The 10,996-nt window shown below is 64.5% G+C and overlaps 1 protein-coding gene across 5 annotated transcripts in view; it reads right to left on the minus strand.

Moving 5' to 3' along the window:
- Nucleotides 1-640: 640 nt before the first annotated feature.
- Nucleotides 641-10,996, minus strand: part of TRIM3 (tripartite motif containing 3) — a 13,275-nt gene continuing 2,919 nt past the window's right edge. For 3 of the 5 annotated variants that reach the window (XM_085316573.1, XM_085316572.1, XM_085316571.1), the window contains exons 2-12: nucleotides 9,218-9,380; nucleotides 7,057-7,294; nucleotides 6,816-6,967; nucleotides 6,511-6,691; nucleotides 5,243-5,966; nucleotides 5,051-5,154; nucleotides 4,746-4,913; nucleotides 4,497-4,677; nucleotides 3,814-3,884; nucleotides 2,759-2,899; nucleotides 641-1,770 (exon numbers count right to left, since the gene is read on the minus strand). In XM_085316573.1, the coding sequence (XP_085172699.1) occupies nucleotides 1,618-1,770; nucleotides 2,759-2,899; nucleotides 3,814-3,884; nucleotides 4,497-4,677; nucleotides 4,746-4,913; nucleotides 5,051-5,154; nucleotides 5,243-5,966; nucleotides 6,511-6,691; nucleotides 6,816-6,967; nucleotides 7,057-7,294; nucleotides 9,218-9,348 (2,244 nt within the window). In that variant the 5' untranslated portion in view covers nucleotides 9,349-9,380 and the 3' untranslated portion in view covers nucleotides 641-1,617. The remainder of the gene's footprint in view (nucleotides 1,771-2,758; nucleotides 2,900-3,813; nucleotides 3,885-4,496; nucleotides 4,678-4,745; nucleotides 4,914-5,050; nucleotides 5,155-5,242; nucleotides 5,967-6,510; nucleotides 6,692-6,815; nucleotides 6,968-7,056; nucleotides 7,295-9,217; nucleotides 9,381-10,996) is intronic. The other 2 variants (XM_085316575.1, XM_085316574.1) reach the window with 2 other exon arrangements.

Genomic DNA, 10,996 nt, shown 5'->3' on the forward strand with positions numbered 1-10,996 from the left:
GTGATTCAGGGCGCACCATCCCACCATGGACCAGCAATACACTGGGCTCAGTACTGTGCTGGGGCTCAGTATTGTGCCAGAGCTCAGCATGATGCTAGAGCTCAAGATTGTGTCAGGGCTCAGCATCGTGCCAGGCCTCAGCATCCTGCCAGGCCTCAGCATTGTGTCAGGGTCAGTGTTGTGCCAGGGATCAGCAACATTCAGGGGCTCAACATCATGCCAGAGCTCAACATAGTGTAGGGACTTAACATCGTGCTGGGTCTCAGCAGTGTGCTGGGGCTCAGAATCGTGCCGGGGCTCAGCACCATGCTGGGGCTCAGCATCATGCCAGGGCTCAGCAGTGAGCCAGGGCAGAGCTTGCAATCCTACAGCTGACGCCACTGGCCGTGCAGGCTGGCTGGAGGCTCTGCAGCAGCGTGGCACCGCGGGCACGGGGCTCTGCAGCAGGGCGCTTCCCATGCAGGCAGCGAGGACGGGGGCCCTGGGATCACAGCCGGCAGCGYCTGCGGCCGAGGCAGTGCTGCTCGCCCGGGGGCTGCTGCCGGGACCGGCCAGCACCTGGCCCTGCCACACGCGTGCGTCAGCACCGGGCACTGCTCGCGAGGCAGCAGCGGGCGGCAGAGGGGCTGTGGGGCACGGGTACTTTCAGAATACTTTATTTTGTACATACAGTGTGTTAGCACATGGCAGCGGCCCCGCGCGGCCCTGCCGTGGGGCAGTGGCACGCGCGGCGCCCAGGCTGGGCTCGAAGCTGGGGAGCGGGGCCATGGGGCCGCGCAAGCAGGGCGGCGCGAGCTGTGCCGGCAGCGGGACCCTCCAGGTGGCCGAGTCATGGGGTGCCGGTGCCCCACTCCATGCGCCTGCCCCATGGCCCGGGCAGGGCATTGGGCCCCCATGAGTGCCCAGCGCCCCACAGCGCTGCCGCTCCCTGCACGGAGGTCTCTGCTGCAGCAGAAGCCAGAAAGTGGGGCCGCCCGACACCGCCGTGAGGCAGAGCACCGAGCATGTCCCCAGGCCCCACAGCACCCCATAGCACCCTGGCCAGACCCGTCCTTGCCCCAGCTCTGGGCTCGGCCACCCCCACCGCAGGGGTGAAGTGCAGTGAAGGGCCAGGCAGGGGGCAGCGCTATGGGGCACACCCCACAGCGGCCCCACGGTGGGCAGGGGGCGAGGGGCGGGCAGGCAGAGCCCCTGAGTCYGGCACCCATCCTACCCGGGCTGCTGTGCCCCATGGCAGGCACAGCCCCCCCAAGTCTGGTGCTCGTCCATCCCGGGTTGCTGTGCCCCACGGCACAGGGCACCTGCCAGCCCAGGAGCAGTGATGGCAGGACACCGGAGCTGCCAGCCCAGCGAGCTGCGACTGTGGGACACCGGAGCTGCCAGCCCGGGAGCTGTGACCATAGGATGCCGGAGCTGCCAGCCCGGGAGCTGTGACCATGGGACGCCAGAGCAGCCAGGACGCCGGAGCTGCCAGCCCGGAGAGACGTGACCATAGGATGCCGGAGCTGCCAGCCCAGATCCGCAGCCCCACAGCGCGTGGCACCAGGGCCGAGGCCACCCGGGCCCGTCCAGCACAGGGGCACCGGGGCCGCCCCGCGCACGGCCCAGGCCCTGCAGCTACTGCAGGTAGCGATAGGCCTTGAAACAGTGATTGCCGGAGTCGGCCACCACCACGTGTCCATCCGAGGTGAGCGCCAGGCCCTGCGGCCCATACAGTGGGTCGGCGGCCGTGTTGATGTAGGAGAGGAAGGAGCCCGAGCTGTCGAAGACCTGCAGAGAGAGGGACTGAGAGAGCTGCTGTCCCCCTTGCCACTGCTGCCCTGGGCACACAGACCCTGGCCTGTCCTGGCTGTCCCCATGGGTGCATGGACCCTGTCCTGGCCCCCCTCCCCAGTGGGTGCACAGATCCCATCTTGGCCATCCCCTCGGGCACACAGATCCTCGTCCCTGTCCTGACCATCCCCAGGGTGCATGGACTCTGCCCCATCCTGGCTGTGCCCATGGGTGCACAGACCTCACCCTGGCCRCTCCGTGAGCATGCAGATCTCATCCCTGCCCTGGTCACTCCCAGGGCACATGGACGGACCCTGTCCCTGTCCAGGCCACCACATTGATGCACAGACCCCGTCCTGGCTGTCTGCATGGGTGCATGGACCCTGTCCCTGCCCTGGTCATCCCCAGGGTGCATGGATGCTTTCCCTGTCCTGGCCCTCCCCACAGACCCCATCCCCATCCTGGCCATCCCCATTGGCACACGGACTCTGTCCCCATCCTCAGCTCCACATGGGTGCACAGATCTCATCCTGGGTATCCCCATGGGGGCACGGACCGTATCCCTGCCCCRGTCACCTTCAGAGTGCATGGACCCAATTCCCATCCTGGTCATCCCCACAGACCCCACCCTCATCCCTGCCCCGGCTGTCCTCACAGGGGCATGGACCCTGTGAATGCCCCAGTTGTCTCCATGGGTGCATGGACTCCCATCCTGGCCCCTGTGGCTGCCCCCATGGGCACAGGGACCAGAGCAATTGCTGGTGCCACAAATCCCTGTCTTTGCCCAGAACCAGTACTGTGCACTGGCTGTCTGCAGGACTGGTTGCCGGATGGGGCAGGGATGGGGCTGACGCTGGCCCCAGGCAGCCCCATGTGGCAGGACACCCTGGGGGCTCAGGGAGTGCATCAGAGCAGCCGGTGGGGCTGCCCTCAAGTTGCAATGATTGATGCACAATAGCAGGAGAGCAAGGGCCCCTGCTCGTACCTGAATTCGGCTGTTGCCCCAGTCAGCCACGATAATGTTGCCATTAGCATCCACGGCCACCCCAGTGGGGGCATTGAACTGCCCATTCCCCTCACCGTGTGACCCAAACTTGAAGAGGAACTCGCCGTCCGCGTTGTACACCTGCAGGAGGGAGCAGTCAGTGTGGTGCAGGGCAGCACATCATGGCACAAGGCAGCATGGCATGGCACGGCACAGCGCAGTGCAGGGCAGCACAGCACAGGACAGCATGGCACAGCATGGCATGACATGGCCCAGCATAGCACAGCACGGCACAAGGCAGCATGGCACGGTGCAGGGCAGTATGGTAAAGCATGGCACAGCACAGCCCAGCACAGCACAGGGCAGCATGGCATGGAGCAGGGCCATGAGGGGGAATTTCTTCCCTGTGAGAGTGACAGAGCGCTGGAACAGGTTGCCCAGAGAGGTTGTGGAGTCTCCTTCTCTGGAAATCTTCAAAGCCTGCCTGGATGCAACCCTGTCTAACATGCTCTAGGTGACCCTGGTTGAGCAGAGAGGTTGGACTAGATGATCTCCAGAGGTCCCTTCCAACCTTACTGATTCTATGATTCTAGGGCAGCATGGCACCACATGGCACGGCACCACGTGGCATGGCACAGCATGGCATGAGGCAGCACAGCACAGAGCAGGACAGCACAGGGCAGCATGGCACTGCATGCCACAGCACTGCATGGCATGGTGTGCCACAGCACAGCACGACGCAGCATGGTGTGGCACACTACAGCACAGCACAGGGCATGGCAGCATGGCACTGCATGCCACAGCCCTGCACAGCACGGCATCCCACACCGCAGCATGATGCAGCATGGTGCAGCACACCACAGCACAGGGCAGGGCAGGGCAGCACGGCACTGCATGCCACAGCACTGCATGGCATGGAGCAATGCAGTGCAGCACAAAGCAACTCCCAGGGAGATGTGCAGGGCTGGGGTGCACTGGGGATCCCAGCACAGCGGGACGCCCATGGGCCCCTGGCCATGGGATGCCAGGAATGGGGATGCCGCCACCACGCTCACCTTCACGGAGTGGTTGTGGAAGTCGGTCACCACGATCTCATTCTTGTTGTTGACTGCCACAAAATGGGGCCCTGGGGAAGAGAGGTGCTTAGCCAGGGTTGGGGACAGTCCTGGTGTCCTGTGCCGGGGTGAGTAGTGCCACTGGACAGTCCCGACTCCCATGCATTAGTGTGGGTTAGTGTCACACCAGCAGCCGGTGAGCCCAGGCGCGAAGKCATTAGTGCACACAGCACCCACCTGTCCCCGGAGCGGAGCCGAGGTCAATGCATCGGCTGGGGGCTGCAGAGGGCTGGCCCGCACCGGGCAAACGGTCCTGCACCAGGCAGACTGTCATGCACTGGGCAGATGGTCTTGCACTGGGCAGACGGTCTTGCACTGGGCAGATAGTCATGCACTGGATGCATGGTCATGCACCAGACAGACTGCTGTGCACCAGGCAGGTGGTCCCACACTGGGCAGGCAGTCCTTCACCGAGTAAATACTCCTGCACCAGGCTGGGGAAGCAGTGTGATCCTCAAGCCCAAGCCCTCATGCCGCAGCCCAGACCCCAGGTGTCCTGACGCAGTGTGGTGCTCCAGCCGGCAATAGCAAGGTGCGCGGTACTCACCCGGCCCCGGCCCCGGCGCAGCGGGAAGCCAAAGGCATGCAGTAAGGAAGAGGGGACTTGCCAGTCGGTGTATTACCATCGAGTGTACCTGCAAACTGCCGCTCAGCCGTGCCACGGCTCCCAAACTTGGTGACGAGCTTGCCATTAGACTGGAAGATGAAGACGCAGCAGGCTTTGTTGTCCACCACGATGATGTGACCATTGCGGTCCACAGCTACGCCCTTGGGGCCCATCAGCCGCCCAGCCCCAATCTTGGTCTGCAGCCAGGAGAAGGAGGTCAGGTATGCCCAGAGCCTCCGCCACCCCTGCCATGTCTCTCACTCACCTTGAACTTGCCCTCGGGGGAGAAGATGCTGACCCAGCGGTTGTCATAGTCTGCGATGATGATGTCTCCGTTCATGTCCACGGTGACACCCGTCGGCCGCTGGAGCTGGCCGGGGGAGCGGCCCCGCACACCAAACCGYAGCCGAAACTGGCCCTCATTGGAAAACACCTGGAGGTCCCAGCAGGGCTTGGGTGAACGGGGCTGGACCCAGCCCAGCCAGCAGGAGCTGGCAGTGGGCAGGGGTGAGCAGAAGTGGGGGCAAAACCCGGCCCGCAGGGCCAGGCGCAGCACCCACTGGCTCCTACCTGCACACACTGGTTATTGCTGTCGGCCACCACGATGCGGCCTGTGCTGGAGGTGGAGATGCCCTGCAAGTTGGTGAACTCCCCCTTTTCCCGACCACGGCTTCCTGCGGGTAGACACAGGTGAGAGGCCAGGTCCCATGGGGCTCGCCACGCCGTGGCCCCCCACCCCACAGCTGCCCCATGCTGGCTCACCCACACGGAAGATGAGCTCATCTTCGATGGGGTTCTCCTTCTTCTTGCCACTGCTGTACATGCTGGACGGGCGCCGCACAGCCTTCTGCCGGATGTGCCCGCTGCTGGGCGACTTCACACGGCGCTTGACATCATCGGGGGACGGAGGCACGTCAGAGGCTTTGACAGCACGGACACGGAAGGGGCTGCCGCGGATGGGCTGCCCGTAGAGCAGGATGGAGAGCAGGAAGTCACCCTCGGCGCGTGGTGTGTACAGCAGCTCGTAGGTGCCGTTCTTGTTATCAAGCACCTCGGACTCGGCAGCACTGCCATCCGGCGCCGTCACCTGGAAGCGCAGGCTGGCGCTGCCGCTGCGCACCAGCTCCCCGTCCTTGTCCTTGGTGGTGACACTGAGCGAGGAGGGCTGCCCCACTACGGCATGCCGCAGCCCCTCGCCCGTGGCCACCGTCTTGTGTGCTGTGGCGCTGGTGGTGATGAGCACRCCCAGGTTCAGGATGGACTTGCGAACGCCATCAGTCTCCACCACATAGTCGAGCTGGTCATTCTCGTGCGGGTGCTCGGGGAACTCCTGGCTGGCCAGCTCGCTCAGCCGCTCGCTCATCTGCTTCTTCACTAGCAGCACCTCCGTCTCTGTGCCATGGTGCAGCGCCTGTTCCGTGAAGGTGCAGCTGCTGAGGATGTTCTCCTGGCCCTGGCGCAGGGCATCCAGCTGTGCCTGCAGCACCTGCCGAGATGAGAGAGGATCACTGCCAGCACCCACTGGGATGGGGCATCCACAGCACCCGCCAGGCTGGAGCACCCACAGCGCCTATCAAAATGGGGCAGAAGCACCCACAGCACCTGCCGGGATGGGGCACCCACAGCACCTGCCAGGATGGGACACCTTCTGCACCCGCAGCACCTGTCAGGATGGGGTAGGRGCACCCACAGCGGGGCAGGCTGGGTTCCCTCTTCCTCTCAGCCCAGTGGTGCCTGATGCTGCCCTGCTCCGGACCTGCTGCGGGTGTCTGGCAGCACAGTGCCTGTGGGCACAGTGCCCAGGCAGTGCTGCAGCGCAGCCCGGCCCCGTGCATGGGAGTGTCGCTGCGCCGGCCTCGCCAGGACACGCTGTTTACACAGTCCAGGACACGTTTGCCTTTTTTGGGAAGAACTGGGCACTGCCGACTTCACTCGCCAGGGCTCAACCCAGCCCCCATCTTGCTGTGCACAGGCGCCGTGGGGAGGACGAGGCAATCCCCACRTGTGGGGATGGGGTCGAGGCACGCTACCTTCTGCTTAGCCCCACAGGTTGCCTCCAGGTCCCGCACCAGCAAGCCCTTCCGCTGCTGCAGAGCCTTCTCCAGCTCCTCGAAGGTGCTGCTGATCTCAGACACGGCTTCATTCTTGCGGTCCACCAGCTGCTTGCTGATCTCCGTCACCAGCCCAATGGCTGCTGCCAGCTGCGGGAGCCTGTGGGGCAGGTGGTCAGCACAGGCAGCACCCACGGCCCACGGCTGCCCCGCCGGCGGGCAGGTCCCCACGCCAGCTGCCAGCTCCTCCTGGCCCCACGCCGGCGCYGCCTCGCTGCCGGTACCTGCTCTTGATGGCATCAAGCTGCTGCTGCAGGGCCGCCTTGTGCTGCTCCACCACATCACGCAGCGGCACCGTCACGTGCTCCCGGTGCTCCCCCTCCGTGCACTCGTGGCACATGGCCGTCTCGCACGACTCGCAGTAAAACTCCATCACCTGCAGCGCGGGTGCTCAGATGGGCCCTGGCCCCCGCACAGCCCAGCCCACCCCGACTCCCGCCGCCGCCCCACGTGCCTGGGACCCACCTTGCCCTCGTGATTGGGGCAGGAGAGGGGCTGGCCAGTGACAGCGCTGACGGGGTCCAGCCCCGGACCAGGGTGGAGGCCGGCGCTCTCGGGGTCCCGCTGCAGCACCTCCATGAGGTTGGTGATGAAGAAGTTGTTCTGCAGGGCCGCGACGCCCTTCTCAGGCAGGATGGAGGTCTGGCGGCACACGGGGCAGGACAGGGTCAGGCTCTGGGGCGGGATATAGTTCTGGAGACACCTGGGGCAGAACGGGCACAACGAGAGGATCAGGACTCGCTACGGTGCGGGACACGGGCAGGCTGGCATGCAGTGGGACCAGGGCATCGGGGACGGAGCAGTGAGGGGAGGGGCAGACAGCACCAGCAGGATGGCAGGACAGACAGACAGATAGGGGGGCTGCACCATGGTGCATCGGGGTGCATGGGCCAGGGACAGGGGGATGGAGCTGCATGAGCAGATGGGGACAGCAGGACAGACAGACAGGGAGCAGCATCGTGATGCCATCAGCCCCCAAAGCGGGACTGGACCAAGGGGGTGGGATGAAGGGTGGTGCTGGGCATAGGGGGTCCATTGTGAGGAGGGGGGGGCAGGTTAGGGGGCGAAGCCTGCAAGGAGGGAGCTGCTGTGGGGCAGAGGCCCTGGGGGGACAGAGAGAGCAAAAGTCAGTACAGTAGTGCGGCCCCAACCACAGACACAGCCCTCACCCTACATCTGTCACACACGCAGCCCCTAGCTCCACACATGCCTTACACCTGGCCCTATAGGCAGCCCCTAAGGCACTGCAGCCCCCAGCCCCACAAGCGTCACCTGCAGCACCGCAGCCCCTGGCCCCACACACCCCCACAGATGGCCTCCAGGGCACTGCAGCCCCCAGTCCCACATGCAGCCCCGTACTTGGCCCAAGGGAACTGTAGCCCCCAGCTGTACATGTGGCCCCACACAGAGTTTCCAGGCACCACAGCCCCGAGGGCACCACAGCCCCCCTGCTCATCTCTCTCAGAGGCGGTGCGGGGGGGGCAGTGGAAGTGCATGGGGGGATGCAGCAGGGCCAGTGGCGATGCAGCAGGGTGCAGTGGGGCCCTGGCTCACATCTCAGAGCRTGTTGGGAATGCAGTACAGCCCCAGATCACCTCACTCAGAGAGTGGGGTGTGGAGGAGGATGTGGGGGAGATGCAGTGGGGCTCCAGCTAACCAATTGCAGAAAGTGTGCAGGAGGATGAATTGGGGAATACAAGAAGGCACTGGCTCCCCTCTTACAGGAGGTGTTGGGACTGGGGGCCATGGTGAATGCAGTGTGGCATCAGATGTGTGCTGGTGGATGCAGTGTGGTACAGCATGGATGCAGTGTGGATGCAGTGGGGCACAACAGATGTGCAGGTGGGTACAAGGCAGCACAGCATAGATGCAGTATGGATGCCGTGGGGTACAACGTGGATGCAGTGGAGTGCAGCAGCCACAGCAGCCCCAGGTCACCTCCTGCAGGTGTCTAGAGAGGGGATGCAGTGAGTTCCAGTGTGGGTGCAGTGGGGATACAACAGGGTACCATAGGGTCCTTGGGGGCTCACCTCCCATAGAAGGTGTGCAATAGGGCGGTGCAGTATAGTGTGGTGTAGATGCAAGGGGCACATCAGGGATGCTGTGGGGCACAGAAGGGATGCAGTGAGTGTGCAGTGGAGTGCTGTGAGGATGCAGTGGGGTGCTGTGAGGATGCAGTGAGGCGCTGCATGTCCTGGGATCACCTCTTGCAGAAGATGTGTAGTGAGGGAGGTGCAGTGGGGCACAGTGGGGATGCAGCTGGGATGTAGTGCAGCACTGTGGGCCCTAGTCTCACCTCTCATAGAAGATGTGCAGTGGGGGAGGTGCAGCAGACATGCAGTGGGGCACAGTGAGGGTGCAGAGGGGATGCAGTGAGGTGCAGTGGGAGGATGCAGTGAGGCACCGCAAGCCCCAGTCTCACCTCTCACAGGAGGTGTGCAGTGGGAGGGTCCAGCACGGATGCAGTGGGGATGCAGTGCAGTGCAGTGGGGCACCGTGGGCCCCAGTCTCACCTCTTGCAGAAAGTGCACAGTGGGGGAGATGTAACAGGAATAGAGTGGGGCGCAGTGGGGATGCAGTGCGATGCAGTGAGGATGCAGTGGGGCGTCGTGGACCCCGGTCTCACCTCTCGCAGAAGGTGTGCAGGCAGGGCAGCACCTTGGGGTTGCGGTAGCGGTCGAGGCAGATGCTGCACACCAGGAACTGCTTGTCAATCTGCCGCACCACGGGGCTGGCGCTGGGCTCCCGCTTCGCCATGGTGGCGCCCCCACGGCCCCACGGTGCTCAGCCTGCCAGGGCAGAACATGGTCAGGCCCACACCGCCCCACAGCCCACAGACCCAGAGCTCTCAGCCTAGCGGGGGACACAGTCAGCCCCAAACCACCCCCAAGGCCCATGACGCTCAGCCTGCTCGGGGTAGGGGACATGGCTGGACCCACACCACCCCATGCCGCTCAGCCTGGGGGAGAGACATGGTCAGACCCACACTGCCCCATGGTGCTCAGCCTGGGGAGGCAGGGACATGATCAGACCCACACTGCCCCACACCCCCACAGGGGTCTGGGCAGCCTGGGTCAGCTCCCGGCCCCACATCCTCAGTGTTAAATGCCCCATGCCTGCCCCACATGCTGGGCACACAGGATCCTGCTCAGCCCACAAAGCCCCACAGCACTTGCAGTCCCCACAGCAGCATCTGGCCCCACACGCTCTGGGGTTGGCCAGGACGGGGAGGTCCCCAGCCCCCTCCAGCCGCATACACAGTCCCTAGGTGCCCACGGTGAGCCCCATGCCTGCCCCATGCCTGCSAAGCTCTGACCTGCCTGCTCCACACCAGCCCCACACCAGCTCCTTGCTGCCAAGCCCTGCACCCGCCTGCCCCACTCTTGCCCCACACCAGCCCCACACCTGCCCTGTGCTGCCAAGCACTGTACCTGCCTGCCCTACATTTGCCCCACACTGCCAAGATCTGCACCCCACACACCTCTGCAGCCCTGGCTGAGCCCAATTCCGCAGCCTCTGGGCGCTGCAGCACCCCAGTCTCAGACACCAGCACTGGGACAGCACCATGGGCGCTCCCCACGCCAAACACCCCCTGCACATAGCACCCCTGCCTGCCCCATAGCAACACCAGCATCCCCCCACCTGCCCCATGGCACCCCCCCATCTGTCCCACAGCATCTCCAACAACCTGCACCTGCCCCATAGCACCCTATGCCTGCCCCACGGCACCATCAGCAACTCCTTGCCTGTTCCACAGCACCACTGGCAACCCCTGCCTGCCCCACAGTACCCTCCTCCCTGCCTCACAGCACCACCAGCATCCACCTCATCTGCCTCACAGCACCTCCCTGTTTGCCCCACGGCACAGCCTGCTTGCCCCATGCACTGCCAGCACCTCCCTGCCTGCCCTATGGCACTGCCAGCTTCCACCTCATCTGCCCCACAGCATCCCTCTGCCTGCCTCACAGCACTGCCAGCATCAACCTCATAGCACCCCCTGCCTTCCCTAAGGCATCCCTTGCACCCACCCACCCTGCCCCCCAGCACCCCAGCACCCATTCACACTGCTCCACAGCATCCCCAGCACCTACTCTGCCTGCCCCACAACATCCCTGGCACCCACCACATCTGCCCAAAGCACCCCACTGCCTGCCCACCCTCACCCCAGTGCACTCCAGTATGACTTGGCCATGAACACATCCCACTGCACCAGCCTGCCCCAGCCCACATCCAGCCCTTCTGTGCACCCCAGAAAGCAGCAGTGCCCCCTGATCCCCTGCCCCATGGGGTGCAGCACCATCTGGCCTGCACCATGGCACTGCCAGGGTGAACAGGCACCATACATTGGCCCCATGGCACGCTGCACCCGCCCCACAGCTCACTGCAATCACGATACACTGCATCC

This window comes from Rhea americana, unplaced genomic scaffold (genome assembly GCF_003343005.1).
Source record: "Rhea americana isolate MKP2758 unplaced genomic scaffold, rheAme1 scaffold_472, whole genome shotgun sequence".
NCBI classification, from domain to species: domain Eukaryota; kingdom Metazoa; phylum Chordata; class Aves; order Rheiformes; family Rheidae; genus Rhea; species Rhea americana.